Genomic DNA, 20546 nt, shown 5'->3' on the forward strand with positions numbered 1-20546 from the left:
TAATTTGAGGGAATAGGGGAGTAGGGATGTTTCTGATGGGAAAAAAGTAAACCTGTCTTTGGAGTCAGTTTTTCCCCAGAGTTGTGGCCAGAGAGCCGAGCTGGTATCTTGGTGAAGATGGCTGGTTCTCTGTGCTGGTCAGAGTGAGTCTGAGTGGGCTTCAGGCTGTGTTAGCTTGGATAGGGGAAGGGCAGTTGAGTGGTACTTACAGGCTTTGGAAATATGAGTTAAAGCTTCTTGCAGTGTCCCGAACCAGGTGACAAACTGGCTGCACTACAAGCCAAGTATCCAGAGAAGCAAACTTCAAAATTTGTACTGTATTATTTAATTCTAGGGCTTCCCTGGTGGCTCAGATGGTAAAGAATCTGCCTGTAATGCAGGAGACGTGGGTTTGATCCCTGGGTTGGGATTTTCCCTGGAAAAGGGAATGGCTACCCACTCTAGTATTCTTGCCTGGAGAATTCCATGGCCAGAAGATCCTGGCGGGTTACAGTCCATGGGGTCACAAAGAGTTGGACACAACTGATAAGGAGAAATGAGCTATTAAGACATGAGAAGACATCGAGGAAACTTAAATGCATATTACTCAGTGAAAGAAGCCAAACTAAAAAGGCCACATATTGTGTGAGTCCAATTATATGATAATCTGGAAAAGACAAAACTGTAAAGATAATAAAAGGCTTACTGGTTGCCCAGGGCTACAAGGGAGGGAAGGATGAATAATCAGAACCCAGAGGACATTTAGGACAGTGAAACTTTACTGTATGATATTATAATGGTGGGTACATTTGTTAAAGCCCATAGAAGGTACAACAGCAAGAATGAACCCTAATGTGAACTATGGACTCGAGGTGATACTGTGTCACCAGCGTAGGCTCATCATTTGTAGCAAGTGTCCCATTCTGGTGCGGGATGTTCATGATGGGGAGGCTGTGTTTGTGTGGAGACAGGGACTATTATGAGAACTAGTACTTTTCATTCAATTTTGCTATGAAGCTGAAACGGCTCTAAAAAATAAAATCTGTTTAAAAAATTTACTGGCAATAGTATGCTTATATAAATGTTAGTGTCAAAGAATTTTTTCTGGAATCTCATGTCCTAAAGATGGAACAGATGTGAATATATGAAATGAGGAAGTGAAAGAACTATTTTATTTGCTTTTTTTTTCCCCCCAAACAGCTGTTTGTAGAGTGTAGAGATTTTTGCCTGGGAACAAAGAGGGTGAAACAGCCTGGATGAATCCCTCTTCATGCCTGGTCAGCAATAGTAGAAATGCTCAGGGGCCTTTGGGGATGAATCTGAAACTTTGTTTTTGAAGGTGGGGTCTCCCTGTGAGGTGAACAAAACCCATCCCCTAAGCTCAGCTTCCCCCAAGGCCAGTGTTAACAGCTCAGCAGTGCACCACCCTCCCTGTCCTCATTTTCTGTCAAGTCCTACAGCCATCTATTTGCCATGAAGTGATGGGACTAGAGGCAGTGATCTTAGTTTTTTGAATGATGAGTTTTAAGCCAGCTTTTTCACTCTCTTCTTTGACCTTCATCAAGACTCTTTAGTTCCTCTCCACTGTCTGCCATTAGAGTGGTATCATCTGCATATCTGAGGTTGTTAATAAGCTGATTTTTTAACATTTATTAAACTTGGATAAACATCATTACATCCATTACATGTGTTCCCAAAGATTCTTATTCAATATTTTATATGCACAACAAGTTTTAGTGTAGATTTTCCATAATTTCCTATTCTTTAACAATTAGTATTAGGACTTCCCTGGTTAAGATTTCACTTTCCAATGCAGGGAGTGTGGGTTCCATCCCTGGTTGGAGAGCTAAGATCCCATATGCCTTGTGGCCAAAAAAGAAAAATATAAAACAGAAGCAATGTTGTAAAAAACTCAAAAAGACTAAAAAAATTTGTATACATTTTTCAACTTTTACTCTTCTTTTAAAAAATATTTTTTGTTTGTTATTATTTATTCAACTTTCCCTCTTCTTTTAGCTGCTTTGGTGAATTTCCTTTTGACTAAAGGTTAAGAAATAGAATAGCTGGGTCCAAAGCTGGGCACTGTTTTAAGGCTATTGTTCATTACTGTTGTTCATTCACGAAGTCATGTCCAACTCTTTGTGAACCTATGGACTGCAACGTGCCAGGCTTCCCTGTCCTTCACCATCTCCTGGAGTTTGCTCAAACTCATGTCCATTGTGTCGGTGATGCATTCAATCATGTAATCTTCTGTCGCTTCCTTCTCCTCCTGCCCTCAATCTTTCCCAGCATCAGTCTTTTCCAGTGAGTCAGCTCTTTCGGTGGCCAAAGTATTGGAGCTTCAGCTTTAGCATCAAACCTTCCAATGAATGTTCAGGGTTATTTCCTTTAGGATTGACTAGTTTAATCTCCTTGCTGTCCAAGGAACTCTCAAGAGTCTTCTCTAGCACCACAATTCAAAAGCATCAGTTCTTTGACATTCAGCCTTCTTTATGGTTGAACTATCTCATCTGTACATGACTACAGGAGAAACCATAGCTTTGACTATATGGACTTTTGACAGAAAGTGATGTCTCTGCTTTTGAATACACTATATAGGTTAGTCATTGCTTTTCTTCCAAGGAACAAGCGTCTCGTAATTTCATGGCTGCAGTCACTGTCCACATTGATTTTGGAGCCCCCCAAAATAAAATCTGCCACTGTTTCCATTTTTATCCCATTTATTTTCCATGAAGTGATGGGACTGGATGCCATGATCATTACTGCCAAATTATCCTACCAAACTGTACATGTTTACACTGGTACTTTGCTAGTGCTAAGTGTTCCCCTGCCCCTGATGAACCCTTGCTGATTTGAGAGTCCCAAATGGGATTCCATTTTGTGGACTTTTCTTTGACTGAGGTGAGATTGAACATTTGTTCAAATGTTTTTGACTATTAATATTTTTCTGTCTGACAGTTGCTCATATGTGCAACAGTTTTCTATTTGGGTCCCTCTTTTTCGGATTGACTTATAAAAACATTTTTAATATAAAGTTTAGTGGTCCTGTCATATATAGTATGAGCACACCTTCCCTCCATTTTTCACTCTTTATAGTGGGGTCTTAGGAAATCATCTGATGCCTTTGTTTGACTGTTTAATTTATCTGTCACTGTTACGGCATTATAGTTCACTTGCCTTGAAGTTATTAAAAGGAGAGGTTTCCCCAAAACCCCCTCTAATGTACTATGAGAGTTCAGTGGAAACGTGTGCAAGTAATTGCAAATCATCAGTGTTTCTATCCCCACCTCAAAGAGTTATGAAGAACATGGTTGATTTTACTTGATCGTTGACCCCTTGTGACTCTTGGCAGTGTTTAACTTGTAAGTGAGGATATCCAAGCCAATTCACAATTTATTATGTGGTTGGCTGCTAACAGTTGAGGTGAGTTTGTATGTTTTTTATATTTTTGATCATGCTAAAATAACTCTGTGTCTCTCTACCCTAAATTATGACATCCTATCAGATGTCAGACTCAACAGCATCTCATGGGTCTATCTCCAGGTAATGTAATCCAGCTGGAGATTCAGAGTATGCAAAGCCCATGTTTTAGAACAAAAAGGTATTTCTCTCTAGCCAGTAAATGAAAGTGACTTTTTTCAGCTATAAAAGGACGAAGGATTTTGAAATTATCCCACTGGGCAGGGCTTCCTAGACTTGTTTTTTTGGCACTAGGCCATGGAGCTAACCCAGCATCCTCTGAATTTCTTCCATTTTTGTAGCAGTGTGCACAGTTCCTTGGATGGGACTAGAGTCATTCCATGCTGTGATAATTGAAAGCCCAAAGTCTTCTCAGGCTAGAGGCAATGACGACCAGACATCTAAAAGTGTCACTAGCAGACCATTGACCGGTGTATGGAGGAGCCAAAGACTTGATCATTTCTCCTTTTAAGGATTTTCATTGCCCTCTCAAGGTTGTATATTTTCCTTTTTTGAGGAAAAACATGTAACATCGCAAAAGTAACAAGAAGTATAAATGGTTCATAGCTTTGGTGAGAAGTTCTCAAAGATGTCTAGTTTAACGAAGGTATTATTTCAGTCTATCTTCAAAGTTTAAACAGCTCAGTGTCATTGGGTCTTCCTTTCTGGGTTATGTTTCATAACTCTGAAACCCAAGTATCCATTCTCATTACTCTATTGAAGGAAGAAATGATCCACCCCATGGTCCTTGTCCCATTTCTTGTTGTTGTTGTTCAGTCGCTAAGTTATGTTCCACTCTTTGCAACCCCATGAACTGCAGCACTCCAGGCTTACTGTCCTTCACTATCTTCTTGAGTTTGCTCAAATTCATGTTCATTGAGTCAGTGATGCCATTCAACCATCTCATCCTCTATCACCCCTTTCTCCTCTTGCCCACAATCTTTCCCAGCATCAGGGTCTTTTCCAATGTGTTGGTCCATTGTATCAGGTGGCCAAAGTATTGGAGCTTCAGCTTTAGCATCAATCCTTCCATGAATATTCAGGATTGATTTCCTTTATGATTGACTAGTTTAATCTCCTTGATGTCCAAGGGACTCCTGAGAGTCTTCTCTAGTACCACAGTTTGAAAACACCAGTTCTTCAGCACTCAGTCTTCCTTATAATCCAGCTCTCAGCCTTCTTTATGGTCCAACTCTCACACATCCATATGTGACTATGGGAAAAATCATAGCTTTAACTATATTGACCTTTGTAGGCAAAGTGATGTCTCTGCATTTTAATACACTGTCTAGGTTTGCCATAGCTTTTCTTCCAAGGAGCAAGCGTCTTTTTATTTCATGGCTGTATTCACTGTCTGTAGTGATTTTGAAGCCCAAGAATATGAAATCTGCCACCGTTTCCACTTTTTCCCCATCTATTTGCCATGAAGTGATGAAACTGGATGCCATGACCTTTGTTTCTTGAATGTTGAGTTTTAAGCCAGCTTTTGACTCGCCTCTTTCACCTTCATCAAGAGGATCTTTACTTCCTTTACTTCATTTTCTGCCATTAGAGTGGTATCAGCAGTATATCTGAAGTTGTTGATATTTCTCCTGGTAATCTTAATTCCAGCCTGTGAGTCATCCATACAGCATTTCACATGACATATTCTGCACAGAAGTTAAATAAGCAGGGTGACAATATACAGCCTTGCCATACTCCTTTCCCAGTTTTGAACTTGTTTGTTGTTCCATGTCCAGTTCTGACTGTTGCTTCTTGTCCTGCATACAGGTTTCTCAGGAGGCAGATAATGTGCTCTGGTATTCCCATCTCTTTAAGAATTTTCTCTACAGTTTGTTGTGATCCACACAGTCAAAGGCTTTAGAGTAGTCAGTGAAGCAAAAGTAGATTTTTTTTTTAATTCCCTTGCTTTTTTTATGATCCAGTATATGTTGACAATTTGATCTCTGGTACCTCTGCCTTTTCTAAATTGACCTTGTACACATGGAAACTCTTGACCCACATACTACTGAAGCCTAGCTCAAAGGATTTTGAATATAATCTTGCTAGCATGTGAAATGAGTGAGTTTGTACAGTAATTTGAACCTTCTTTGGCATTGTCTTTCTTTGGGACTGAAGTGAAAACTGACCTTGTCCAGTCCTGTGGCCACTGCTGAGTTTTCCAAATTTGCTGGCATAATGGGTGTAGTGCTTTAACAGCATTATCTTTTGGGATTTGAAAGAGCTCACCTGGAATTCCATCACCTCCACTAGCTTTGTTTGTAGTGATGCTTCCTAAGGCCCACTTGACTTCACACTCCAGAATGTCTGGCTCTAGGTGAGTGACCACACCATCATGGTTATCTAGGTCATTAAAAGCTTTTTTGTACAGTTCTTCTGTGTGTTCTTGCCACCTCTTCTTAATATCTTCCGCTTCCGTTAGGCCCTTGCTGTTTTTGGCCTTTATTGTGCCTGTCGTTGCATAAAATGTTCCCTTGGTATCTCCAGTTTTCTTAAAGAGATCTCTTGTCTTTCCCATTCTATTGTTTCCCTCTATTTCTTTGCATTGTTCATTTAAAAAAGGCTTTCTTATCTTTCCTTGCTATTCTCTGGAACTCTGCATTCAGTTGGGAATATCTTTCCCTTTCTCCTTTACCTTTCACTTCTCTTCTTTTCTCGGCTATTTGTAACGTCTCCTCAGACAACCGCTTTGCTTTCTTATGTTTCTTTTTCTTGGGGATGGTTTTGGTTACCACCTCCTGTATAGTGTTATGAACCTCGGTCCATAGTTCTTTCTTAAGACATTGCTGTTTGCTAAAGTCAGAGGATAAAAAGTATGTGAATAACTGAGAACACTCGGTCTCAAAGTGTGTATTGAATCAGCACCATGTTGGTGCTTTATGTGAATTACCAATAAGAACAACAACCACCACCACCACCACTTATGGTAACCCAGTCATTCACCTTAATACCTAGGCATAATCTAGTCACTTCCTCTTGATAGTAACCCATGGGGTAAGGGCTGTTCTTTCCCTGTGTTAGAGATGAGGCCAGCAAGTCACACAAAGGTCAGTGGCTGAGCCAGAATTTGAACTTCAAACAATCTGACTCCAGAGCCTTCCCTCTAAACTTGATTAAATTCATATGACAACCCCTCAAGATGGGCCATGGTGTCCCCATTTTACAAATGAGAACCCTAGACTCAGGTTAACAATTTTGCAGTAACTTCTCACACACCTGAGAAGTAGCAAAGTTTGATTTTAAACCCTGATTCCAAAACCCTCCTCATGCCTTCCCCGTTGAACTATCTTTCTTACACTACAACACATTCCTTTGTGTTTAGGACTTTATTCACTTCCAGAAGACCTTACAATTGGCCAATAGACAGATACTTAAATGAGCCTGCAGCACATTCCTCTGGGTTCTTTTTGCACAAGAAGCTACGTGTTTAGCCGGCATGCTTCATTGTGTGAATGCCTCAATACAAGCTACCTCTGTAAATAGCTGTAGGAATAAGCTTCCCAGTTCCTTCCTGCCTCAGGACTTTGTACTGCTGTCCCTCAGCATGGAAGACTTTGTCCCGAGATCTCTGCAGGGCTGACTCTTCTCAGGTATCAGATCAGATGTCGTCACCCCTGTGGGGCTAACCCTGACTCCCTGTATTTGTTTCCTAAGGCTGCCACAAAAATTTACCCAAAACGGGGTGGCTTAGAACAACAGGAATTTATTTTCTTATCATTCTGGAGGCCAAGAGTCTCAAATCAAGGTTTTGGTAGAGCCATGCTTCCTCTGAAGGCTGGAGGGGAAAATCTTTTCTTGCCTCTTTCAGTTTCTAGTGGCTCCATCCATTCCTTGGTTTATAGCAGCATAACTCCACTCTCAATGAAAAAGGTGGTAAGACTTAAAATTAATAAAACTAAGATCATGGCATCTGGTCCCATCACTTTATGGCAAATAGATGGAGAAGCAGTGGAAACAGTGAGAGACTTTATTTTGGGGGGCTCCAAAATCACTGCAGATGGTGACTGCAGCCATGAAATTAAAAGACGCTTGCTCCTTAGAAGAAAAGCTATGACCAACATAGACAGCATATTAAAAAGCAGAGACATTACTTTGCCAACAAAGGTCTGTCTAGTCAAAGCTATGGTTTTTCCAGTAGTCCTGTATGGATGTGAGAGTTGGACTATAAAGAAGGCTGAGCGCCGAAGAATTGATGCTTTTGAACTGTGGTGCTGGAGAAGACTCTTGAGAGTCCCTTGGACTTCAAGGAGATCCAATCAGTCCATCCTGAAGGAAATCAGTCCTGAATATTTATTGGAAGGACTGATGCTGAAGCTGAAACTCCAGTACTTTAGCCACTTGATGCGAAGAACTGATTCCTTGGAAAACACCCTGATGCTGGGAAAGATTGAAGGCAGGAGGAGAAGGGGACAACAGAGAATGAGATGGTTGGATGGCATCACCGAATCAATGGACATGAGTTTGAGTAAACTCTGGGAGTTGATGATGGACAGGGAGGCCTGGTGGGCTACAGTCCATGGGGTCGCAAAGATTTGGACATGATTGAGTGACTGAACTGAACTGAACCCCACTCCACTCTCTGCCTCAGTCTTCACATAAACTACTATTTTGTATTTCTCCCCAGTCTTTTTTTCTAAGAACACTTGTCATTGCATTTAGGGCCTACCTGGATAATCCAGGCTGATCTCATCTAAGCATCTAATTATATGGGCAGGACTGTTTTCCCAAACAAGCTTACCTTCACAGGTTCATGGCGGGCCACGGGGAGCAGTGGCATATCTTTGGCAGGGGGAACATAGGGTGCCATTCAACCTGCTCTAGGAAAGCCCTGCTGCTCTAATAAAGCAGCCTTTGCTGATGTCATGCTCTGTGGCAGCATCACCCAGTTTAATTTTTTTCACTGTCCTTGTGCTTGTTTGATTCATCTTGTTCTTTTGTCTACTTTTCTGTTGCTTGTCCCTGCCTACTTGAACTCCAGCTTTATGAATAAAGAGCTGTCTTATTCACTGCTGGATCTCTATCACCTCACTCAATGCTTGGTGTAGTCTAAGGATCACCAAATATTTGCTGAATGAACAATACCATTAGTCAAATGTGACATCAGCTTGGCTCTCTGATCCTTTCAACAATTTCCAGGGTTTTCTTTTTTGATATTATTTATGTTATTTGATGCTGGGAGGGATTGGAGGCAGGAGGAGAAGGGGATGACAGAGGATGAGATGGCTGGATGGCATCACTGACTTGATGGACGTGAGTCTGAGTGAACTCCAGGAGTTGGTGATGGACAGGGAGGCCTGGCGTGCTGGGTTATTCATGCGGTCGCAAAGAGTTGGACACGACTGAGCGACTGAACTGAACTGAACTGATGTTATTTGAATTTCACTTGCATATTTTTGGAAACACAAGTATATTATGGGATATATATTTAACACAATAGATAAATATCAATATATATGCTATCATTTCAATATAACACTCAAGTTCTAACTGTCTTAATAGTTCATTTAGCTTTAACTTTTCCCCCATGAGAAAATCTTCAGAATAATGTTTCTTTCTCCCATAGGCTCTGATCACCTCCGGGAGAAAGATGGCCTCTGGGCTGTCTTGGTCTGGCTCTCCATTATTGCTGCCCGGAAGCAGAGTGTGGAGGAAATTGTCCGAGATCACTGGGCCAAATTTGGCCGCCACTACTATTGCAGGTGAGAAGGCTAAGGGTCTCCACATGGACCTTAGGAAATTCCTTTTAGAAAAGTTAAAAAAAAAAAAAGGCGGGGGCTAGAATCTTATGAAGGTAGCATCTGTCAGGGAGATTTGAGGAATGCAGAGGCTAGAGCCACATAACCCCTGAGAGGTGGTTGGGGGTGGTATCAAGGTAGTACCAAATTAGAGGATACAACTTTCCCTACCTCTGGTGACACCTGTCTGTAATCTTTTCATCAGTGCCTATACAGTGGGCAGCCGTCCTGAGATGAAATTTGAACTGTAGAACCTTGAAAGGTCCTCTGGCAGCCATTAAAAGTTGCACAGTCAGACCAGGGGTTTTTCTTGTTGGTTTTCCACCCATACTTATCAAGGAAATGGGGGAAGAGACAGAAGCTGCCACAGGTCAGGGTGCTTGTTGTAATCCTCTCCCTACCATCCTTTGTCTTACCTCCCCACTAATGGGCCACATAGTGACTATTCGTGGGTTGGGAGTCTCAACTACCTTCCTGTTGTTGAAGTAAGCAAGGGGGGCAGTCTTTGGCTTGTGGCTGCCAGCTAGATATGTGTACCTAGAGATGCTATTCATGTATAAATAGTACCAAACCATGGTTTAGGAGGAGCAGTGATCTTAAAAGATGTTAACTGTAAGGCTGTGGAATTAGGGCAGATAATCTTTGGGTAGTCTCAGCAGCTCTCAGTGTATTAAAAACAGACACTGTACCTCATTTGCTTTGCTTATGAATAGTTAACTACTTGGAGGTTTGGTTGCATTTCAAGAGCTTAAGGGACAGAAAGAAAGCTTTAGACTTCCCTTATAAGGTGATTGTTTCTTCTCTTAAGAGGTCATTTACTTAGATAAACATCAGAGAATAAGAAGGCTTGCGATATTACTCATTAAAATCAAAGAGGCTGCAGTACTCTGGGAAATGGAGACAGCCTCACATTCTTGGTTCCTATCTAGTTAAGAAGGCTAAGGATGTGACAGCCTGCAAATCATCTCAAATTATTCATTGTATTATAAAATAAAAACTGTAAAGGCAGGTAGGAACTTGTTTTATTCACTAGTATTTCTAACAGCTGCCCCAAATCCTGATTCTTATGGGCTTTTTTGGCATACCAGAGGGGCCAGTTGGCACAGAAAATCCTTTTATTGTCTGAAGCTGTGCCATAAAATCCAACCTGATCAAATAAATTTTGATTGCCAACCTCTGGCTTAGTGAAAGCACTTTGAGTCAGGGATGTGTTCCTCATAATTTGTGGAATGATTATCTAGCTTTCTGCCAGCATTTTGAAGACATGGTGTTATGATAAGTGTATTTATGATACAGTTCATTTTTTTGTGGCCAAGAGCTTACATGATAATTACTTTTTTCATAACAAATACCATATTAGAGAATGTAATGCAGTGGAGATATAAATTCTTGTAGGGCGTTCAATTATGATTCAGGTTTCTGTCCAAAGAGATCACAGAGATAAAGAAAAAGGGAGGAGGGAGTAGGTAAAATGAAAGCAAACACTTCCTCCAGCCTCCGGGAAAGGTAGGTCGCAATGCTTGTGAAGGAGAACTATTTATAGCCTGTTTTCTTAGTGGGCAGAAGACAATCAAATTTGGTTTAACTGGTACTGAGCCTGAAGAACCTAGATGATTTTCCCTGTATGAGTGGGCCCCAGAAAGAATTCTCGATTGTAAAATTTCTTTCCTTGAACATGCGTTGGTAGTGGTGATGGTCAGAAGGGCTTGTTTGGGGGAGTGAGGGGAAGTTGTGGCAGAACTTGCTCGTGTATGAAGATGAGTGTTGGGGCAGCTGGTCTGATGATCTCAGCCATGGCTGAGCGTGACCTGTCACATTTGTGTGTTTTTTCAACTTCTCAGACTCTTTCAGAGCCTCTCTATCTCCTCCTAGAGCCTCTTATCCCATCCTCGTGCCCTTTTCTGCTTGGCTGGGTCTTTACCTTCCCAACAAACTACTGATAAAGAGAATCTAGGCTTAGAGCACAAGCTGAGAAAGAATGCTCTGAGAGCATTCCCTGTTGTTTTGTTCTCAGGCTGGGAGGACACACCTTCTGTAGGAGGGAGAGAATAGAAGAAGGAGGGGATGTAGGTGCAGGGGACCCATTGTTAGACATGGTTATCAGTCCATGTTGGTCAATAACCTGATGTTTACTGAAGTCTCAAAAGATCTTGGGTGGAGAAAAACTGTCAACTATTCAGATCTTCCTTCTTTAGTTCACTCTGAGAACTCACCTTTCCTGTGTTAAAGAGGCCCCAAATTTGAGATCCCATCACTTGAGCACAGCTGCCCCTCCTAGGGTTTCCTTCTTAAACAGACCTCCCTTAGTATGCCATTAGGACTTGGTCAAACCCATCTGACACTGGGAAAGACCCTATAGTTTCTTCATGATAGTGACTAAGAATAAAAGTAAGAGCTTTAAGCACCAGTGTCTGGCATTGTGCCAACTACTTGGTATGTATTATCCTATTTAAACCCAGCAACAACAAATGAGATAGGTGTTATTTTTAGTCTTTTTTCCCCCTCTAATCACCTCCAGCCCCATTGTTCTATGTGATGTTCTTGGCTAGAAGGACCTTTTTTTTTTTTTTTAAATGGAACAATTGTAATATATCTTCCAAGTTTCCAAGAGAATTTTATGGTACATTGAGTTCCCTTCCCCATCTCTCTTCCCTGCCTTGATTCCTGTCTCTCCTCCCTTTCTGCCTTCACCTCCTCCCATATTCATTCCAGTGCTTACAAAACCCACTACTTATCAGAAGCAACAGAGAGAACAAAACAGAGTAGATCTCTGCCCTCCTGGAGCTTACAGTTCTCATGAGCAAAGACAAGAAATAAGTAAATTAATATATAAACAAAGCAAATACAGATTGGGGTAACTACCAAAAGAAGATGTAAAGGATGATGAGCGATGGGGAGAGAGAGAGGGGAGGTGCCTTAGATGTCTTGTCAGAGAAAGTGTTTCTAGGGGTAACAGTAAATTTGAAAACTGAAGGAAGGAAATGCATCAGCTATTGGAATAGCCTGGAGAAGACTGTACCAGGGAGAGGAAGCAGCAAGAGCAAAGGCCCAGAGGGTGGAGCATCTTTGAGGACTGGAGAGGAGGCCTGTATGGCTGGAGCATAGTGAACAAGGGCCAGAGTGAGACATAGCCAAGTCAAGGAGGTGGGCATGTCGTATCCCACAGTACTTTATAGTCTGTGGTTAGTGTTTTAAATCTTAATCTCAAGATGATGGGCACTTTTGGAGGGATTCAAAGGAAAGAATGGCCATGATTTAATGTTTACAGGATGCTGCTGTTGCTGTGTGGGGAATGAGTGAGGGACCGGGGGAAGAGGTTGACCAGCTGTGGGTGCTTTTCTGTGCTGTTCTTCCACGGAAACAAAACCAGTGATTAGACAACTTGAGAGGCCCTCCTGGCTGCTGTTTCTCTGATTAGATTTGTCTTTAGCCTGTGTCCTGTCCCCCTCACCAGGTTTGACTATGAGGGATTAGAGCCCAAGACGACCTATTACATCATGAGGGACCTGGAAGCCTTGCTCACAGATAAGTCCTTCATCGGCCAGCAGTTTGCTGTGGGGAGCCATGTGTACAGTGTGGCGAAGACAGACAGCTTTGAATACGTGGACCCTGTGGATGGCACCGTGACCAAGAAACAGGTACTTGCTAGGACATTGCCAGAACAGGTTATCAAATGATGAGAGACCGGGGGAAATGCAAAATGTCCTATGACCGGAGAGGTCTTCAGGGACAGTCTACTGTGATCCCTTCATTTTATAAATGAGAGCCCTGTAGCCAGCGGAGAGGAAAGCCCTTGGTGAAGATTACCTACCTACTTAATGGCAGTGGGTGGATTAGAACACAGGGCCCTGGCTCTCTGTCCAGTCTTCTTTCCACCTGGTAACTGATAGGCCTCAACACCATGAATATATGTAGACTCAACATTTCTTCCTGAAATACTTGCAGCCTGAGTCTCTCTATGTAGCGGCCATGATGGGTGACAGATTCAGAAAAGTTTCCAAGAACAACAGAAGGCTTTTCCTTGGGACCCGCAGGTGCAGGGATGGTTCACCTTTTATTACCTTACGTCTTTGAGGAATGAAGGGAGCTTAGCCAGATGGGTTTGTTGCTCCTGATAGGGGAAGAAAAAATTAGAAATTTTGCCCCACAAACCCAAAAAGAAGATCTGTGGTTGAGAAGTATCATGAAAGATAAGTGGCAAAATCAACCACAATTTCTTCTGTGATCTCATCTCTGTGAATTGTGTAAGAGACATGGAAAGCAATTACAATTATTTTTCTTCTCGATTTTGGCAATGTTGGTCACTCTGGGAACATATTTTATCATTTATAGTCTGAATAAGACATTCTGGGTAATGTTAAGAAAAGTTCCATTATAAAATTCCCCAGTTCTTACCTTCTTATACATGCTTCATCAACTACAGACAACAAAATAAATCAGATGCTGTAGTTTGAGGGGACTAGATATAATGGTAGATATTGCTGTTTTTACTTTGACTGGTGTTTTATACCTAGTCCTTGTCCTAGGGTCCTCTGACTTGCTGATGTTCCAAAGCCTAGTGCCCTCCTGTTATTCTGTATTCTGAGAATACTCTGTTGTATTCTCAGTCTAGTCTGCTTTAGTTTTACAGTGATCTTTCATCTCTGTCAAAATGTCAGTCTTTCATTCTAGAAGGCCTTCCATAGCTGGACAAATTCATCACAGTCTTACTTTAGAAAGGTGTAGGATAGTGGAAAAACTAGTCATGAAGAAGTTTGAAGACCCAGAATTGAATCCTGCTCCCGCCACTTACTAGTTGGAAGAGTTGTTAGATTTCTTTGGTCTCTGGTTTCTTTCTCATCTGTAAAACATCTGTGTCACAGAGCTGTTTTAGAAATAGAATGAAATAACATATACAAAAACTCCTAGCCTTTACACAAGGAGTGCACCATGCATCTTTCATGGCTATGATTTGTTTTGCACAAGAATGCTTTCTTGTAGACGGGATGAATTCTCTCTAAAATAATACCAGTGAGTCCTGGAGATGTGAAGCCAGGAGCTCAGCACATCCTTGAACCTCCATGGCTCAGATAAAATTCTGTTCCAGTTTTGTACCATATTCTCACTTCTATTTCATACAGAGTCCTCAGAACAAACTTCCCTAATCTAAGACTCATTTTGTTGTTGTTGCATAGAACTCAAGAGTCATAAAATACATGCTTTCTAAAGTATCCCTGAGAGGTTTTTTCTTCCCCGATGAGGCAGTCTTGAAAACCGTTCCTTGAAGGGGTTGTCTAGTCATTGGTAGGTTCTGAACTTGATCTCCTTATGCAAAGCTTGAGCTCATTTGTTTTGTTGTTAAATCTACTAACACTCTGCTTTGTTTCTTCCTCAGTGGCCTCAGCATTTGGGTGCTTTTTTTCTTGACTCCTCTTTAATCTTTCATATCAGGCTAATTCTTCAACTGGATCTCAAATGTGGCCTTTGATTTATTCCATGTCCCTCCCCTTCAACCCTGAATATTGGTTTCCATTTTTACTCTAGAATTTATTGATTTTTTTTCCATATTCTTTCATCTGGGGTTCCCTAGTGGCTCAGACGGTAAAGCGTCTGCCTGCAATGCAGGAGACTTGGGTTCAATCCCTGGGTCAGGAAGATCCCCTGGAGAAGGAAATGGCAACCCACTCCAGTACTCGTGCCTGGAAAATTCCACTGATGGAGGAGCCTGGTGGGCTACAGTCCATGGGGTTGCAAAGAGTTGGACATGACTCAGTGACTTCACTTTCACTTTCATATGAGCTCAAAGGTGACCATAAATACTATCAGAACCTGCTCTTGGGAGTTTCTCTAGTAATGAAGGAAGGATGGTTGTTCATCTTCCCAGATTCTAGGACCCAAGTGATGCCTTCATCAGCTGGTGTCCCAGACTCACACTGGAGCTTTCTGCAGGTCTGGGTTGGACTCATTGGGGATTTGGGGAGATCAGTTTACACACAGGTTCATACCTGTTGTCAGCAAATCATAGATGGTTCTTTCACCACAGATGATCCTGTTGGCACACAGGGGAAATTCCTCCACAGGTGGGGCCATTGCTAAGCTTTCACTCCCAAGGCCTATGTCTGAGAATTCCTGGGATATCAGGATTATCAGCATTCACTTCTGGGGACAATTGAGGCTGGGGAAATTGAGGCATGGTTGCAAAATACACTGCTGCTGCTGCTGCTGCTAAATCACTTCAGTCGTGTCTGACTTTGTGCAACCCCATAGACGGCAGCCCACCAGGCTCCCCCATCCCTGGGACTCTACAGGCAAGAACACTGGAGTGGGTTGCCATTTCCTTCTCCAATGCATGAAAGTGAAAAGTGAAAGCAAAGTTGCTCAGTCGTGTCTGACTCTTTGCGACCCCATGGACTGCAGCCTACCAGGCTCCTCCATCCATAGGATTTTCCAGGCAAGAGTACTGGAGTTGGGTGCCATCGCCTTCTCCACTATCCATTCCTTAAAGACATATTTGAATTTAAGTAAACTGGTATTATTTTAAAATATCTATAAAATAAAATGCTTTGGTGCATTTATTCAGTAGATACTTTTTTTCAGTTCAGTCACTCAGTCATGTCCGACTCTTTGTGACCCCATGGACTGGAGCATTCCAGGTCTCCCTGTCCATCACCAACTCCCAGAGTTTACTCAAACTCATGTTCATTGAGTCAGTGATGCCATCCAACCATCTCATCCTCTGTCATCCCCTTCTCCTCCCGTCTTCAATCTTTCCCAGCATCAGGGTCTTTTCACGTGAGTCAGTTCTTTGCATCAGGTAGCCAAAGTATTGGAGTTTCAGCTTCAGCATCAATCCTTCCAATGAATATTCAGGACTGATTTCTTTTAGGATGGACTGGTTGGATCTCTTTGCAGTCCAAGGAACTCTCAAGAGTCTTCTCCAACACCACAGTTCAAAAGCATCAATTCTTTGGTGCTCAGCTCTCTTTATAGTCCAACTCTCACAATACATGACTACTGGAAAAACCATATTTCTTGAGAGCCTACCAAATGTATATAATTGGTTTTTCTCATGGTGCAGTTTTTTTACTGAAGTATAGTTGATTTGCAATGTTGTATTAATTTCCGCTATACAGCAAATTGATTCATTTATACACACATGTACATTCTTTTTTAAAATATTCTTTTCCATGATGATTTATCATAGGATACTGAATATAGTTCTTTGTGCTATACAGTAGGATCTTGTTATTATCCATTCTGTATATAATAGCTTACATCTCCTAAACCTAGTGGTGCAGTTTTTAAATATAATTTTATAACAGCTTCACTGAGATAAATAATTCACATAACGTGCAATTCACCCATTTAAAGTGTACAATTCAGTGGTTTGTAGTAAATAGACTTGTGCAGTTGATGCCATGTGCTGGCTGGGTGATCTCAGTCAAGTTACTCAACTTCCCTGTGCCTTTCTGTCTTGTCTGTGGAAATAGGAATAGTAATTGTGGCTGCCTCATACAGCCATTGGGAGAATTCAATCAGATAATACATATAAAGTCCTAGTATATAATACACATTAATAAATGATTAACTTAAATAAGTTATATTAAAAGAACATCCTTGGGAAAGCGAGATTTTGGCATTTAATGAACTATGCATGCGTGCTAAGTTGCTTCAGTAGTGTCCGACTCTTTGTGACCCCATGTAGCTTGCCAGGCTTCTCTGTCTGTGATAAGAAAAGCAGGGGAAAGAATTCAACAACATACAGCTTTGCAGGGTGTCACGTGAAGACATGGGAAAGCCCCTCAGTTTCTGTGTTATCTGTGAATTGATTCAAACTCACATTTCTCTGCTTCCCCCAATATCCTCTGTCCTCTGTCACACACACTTCGCTTCAAAAAGAAAAAGGATTGTTAAGGCAGCTCTGTTTCCTTTTTGTCCTTCATTTGAGGTCAGAGTCAGGGAACAGACCGTGGGAAAATAAAGTTGTTTCACATGTATCTCTAGAGATAAAGAAGAAATGTTTCTCCATCGAAAATGAAATTAAAATCCTGTTCTGTCGATAAGCCACTCCCCCATCCCCCACCCCCGTCCACTCCACTGCTATGAAAAAGTTCAGCAAAGTCTGTCCTGCCTGTGAGATTCTGCGGAGCCTTAGGGAGCAAGAAGGAGGGACTTCCCTGGTGATCCAGTGGCTAAGACTCTGCATTCCCAGTGCAGGGGGCCTGAGTTCAATTCCCAGTCAGGGAACTAAACCCCACGTGCTACAACTAAAAGATCCTGGCACAAGCAAATTGGAAAAAAAAAAAAAAGGAGCAAGAAGGAAACCCCTCACATGAATTCCCAGGGACTTCACTGGCCTTACTTGGCCTGTCAGATCTCATGGGATTTATTATGGCTGCCTCCGAGTGTCTGATATTTTTGTGACTGTGGGCACCAAGAGAAAAGTTGATGTGTGCTTTCCACTAACGGGACCCAAGAGAGATTCTGATTTAGAAATAGCAATTGAATGAGGTGTGGTTCAACAATAGAAGCTCATCCTTTGTGGTCCCAAGAGGATATGTCACTGGTTATTTTCTGGTTGGTAAAATCTAGTAACATGAATGAAAGATGTTGGTTTCTTCAAATGCAAGTGGAAAAAGTAGCCAATAGCTAGCTACTCTAAGAATAGGGGTATGCTGCTGCTGCTAAGTCGCTTCAGTTGTGTCCGACTCTGTGCAACCCCATAGACAGCAGCCCACTAGGCTTCCCTGTCCCTGGGATTCTCCAGGCAAGAACACTGGAGTGGGTTGCCATTTCCTTCTCCAATGCATGAAAGTGAAAAGTGAAAGTGAAGTCGCTTAGTCGTGTCCGACTCTAGCAACGCCGTGGACTGCAGCCCACCAGGCTCCTCCGTCCATAGGATTTTCCAAGCAAGAGTACTGGAGTGGGGTGCCATTGCCTTCTCCGAGAATAGGGGTATAGTTGTTGATTAATAGTTGCATAAAGGGTGGCCTAATCTTTTCTCAAGGATGGATTCATTGTGCAAATATCAAGATTTTCCCTGGTGTTTGGCACATTCTCTCTTCCCTCAACAGTCACTATCCGGGGGGGCATTATGGATACCCAGATTTTCTCTTACCATTGTCCTTCCTCATCCCCTCCTTATACCCCCAACTATGAGACTCTCCTGGTTCTTGGAGAAGGGGTGCTCCAATTCCAGTTCTGGGAAAGAAAGACAACTTGACAAATGGTACCAGCACCGAGTGAAGGCATATTGCCACCAGAATGGGCATCAATCCAGAACTATGACCTGTAATTTGAAAATTGGCTTTGAAATGAGAAACCTTGCTACTTTAGGAGCAAAATTTAACCAACTGAGTCTCTCTTTATGACTCATCCAGCTCCCATATTTCTGTTTACCAAGATCAAAATCATTAAATTCTATGAGTGCTGAAGTAATTTGCAAGTAGAAGTTCAGCTGATATTAAAAAAAAAAAAAAGAAAAAACTGATGTAAATAAATGCATACCAGTTAGCTGATGTGGAAAACCAAATCCAATTTGATTATGTCAGACTAACTCTGAACTTATTAATACCTCTTCAAGTTATGCAAGCTGTGTGGAAACATTTTGATGTCGTCCTCAACCTGGAAAAAAGAGCCATTTGAAATTAGTTCAGAGAAAAAGTACACTTTGAAGACTGATTCTGAAGTTAATTTGCTTTTAATGTTGTTATTTTAATATGCGGGGAGGTGTCTGTACTTTTTAATTTCAGTGTTTAGAAATAATAAAGATAGCAAATCGGCAATCTTGAAATCACATTTTAGTCTGACATGTGGTGCTTTAATATATACCATGGTATTGCCGACTCCTGGTCAACAGATACAGAGGTTTACTGAGGCCTCGTTTCTGGCAGTCTCACATGAAGGCAACTGAACAGTGTCAGCTGAAAAATCTAGGGCTCTGGAGGGGCTCTCTATTCAGAGTTAACTGGTCAGCCTTTAACTTCAAGCTTAAACTTTTATTATGTTCCAATCAATGAACCAACTAAGAGACTGTCATATTAACAGCCCTTGTCCTATAACATGGCATTTGCTGGAGTGTGGTTTGCACACCTAGAAGCAGAATTGAACATATCACTTCAGTCAGACTTATTATCCCACCTATAGATTTAGTTAAATCTGAATGTTAGAGCCCATTAATGGTCCTCCTGTGTCAAGTGACACACATGTTTAGGGAGTAAAGTGTTATCATTACATATATACTGTGATCAAATCTGGGTTAACAAACCCTTTTTCTGGGCTTCTCTGGTGGTCCAGTGGTTAAAACTCTGCATTTCTAATGCAGGGGTTACAGGTTTGATCCCTCGTCATGGAACTAAGATCCCACATGCTACATGGCACAGCCAAAAATTAAATTAAATTAAAAAAAAAAAAGGAAATCCTTATGCTGTTACAAGTTGTGGTTGATTAAAAAATTCCTCTTAATAAATATATGTTTCTTTTCTACCTTAATACAGCATGGTGAAGGTAGTAGAAGTTTGCGTGGTTTGTGTCCGACTCCATTGAATGACTAGTTTTCAGATACCTACTGCGTGCCAATCAGCTTGCTGGGCATTAAGGATATAGCAGCGCATAGGACTTGCTAGCAGGAAAGACAGACTGCCATTAAACTTGCAATGACTACAAGGTTTATTGAAGAGCATTACAGAGAAATTACTTATTTGGAAGTGCATAGCAGAAGGAGGGCTTCCTTGGTGGCTCAGACAGGAAAGAATCCGCCTGAAGTGTGGGAGACCTGGGTTCAATCCCAGGGTTGGGAAGATCTCTTGGAGGAGGGCACTCAAGTATTCTTTCTTGGAGAATCCCCATGAACAGAGGAGCCTGGCAGGCTAGTCATGGAGTCACAAAGAGTCAGACACGACTGAGCAATTAAGCACAGCACAGCAGAAGGAACGAACCTAGACTGGGGCTCTGGAAAGCTCTGCATGGGAAGGTGATATTTAAGCTGTGCCCTGAAGAGTGGGTGGGGGCTGGCTCAGGTGAAACTGTCTTATCAGACTACTGTGCATGTTTTTCTCCCATCAACTGTACTTAGACTGATGTTTAGCTTTCCAGAGAAAGAGCTGAGTTTCCTATGTGCTGTCACATTCCCAGTGGGATGTTACAATGGCTGCGATTATGATTCCAACTGCAGGGCTCATTCTACAGCACTGTAGTTGTGGGAAATAAAGATAATTGGGCCTCTTGGTAGATACTTTGAAGGTTATGTATTAAAAATTGTTTTTCCTGATGGGTACTTTTCCTTGATTTTGCCTGTTTGCCTTCCAGTCACTGAACATGTATTCAGTGCTTTGTAATGACCTGTTGGCTGATTCGGAAAGAGAGAGAGAGAGACTATTTTTGGTTAGTTGGCAA

At 41.8% G+C, this 20546-nt stretch overlaps 1 protein-coding gene across 1 annotated transcript in view; it reads left to right on the plus strand.

The window, feature by feature from the left end:
* Positions 1–20546, plus strand: part of PGM5 (phosphoglucomutase 5) — a 210350-nt gene that overhangs the window by 135440 nt on the left and 54364 nt on the right. The window contains exons 8-9 of the mRNA XM_061425479.1: positions 9002–9137; positions 12628–12811. Coding sequence (XP_061281463.1) covers positions 9002–9137; positions 12628–12811 — 320 coding nt within the window. The remainder of the gene's footprint in view (positions 1–9001; positions 9138–12627; positions 12812–20546) is intronic.

The sequence above is a fragment of the Bos javanicus genome, chromosome 8, assembly GCF_032452875.1.
Source record: "Bos javanicus breed banteng chromosome 8, ARS-OSU_banteng_1.0, whole genome shotgun sequence".
Classification (NCBI taxonomy): Eukaryota; Metazoa; Chordata; class Mammalia; order Artiodactyla; family Bovidae; genus Bos; species Bos javanicus.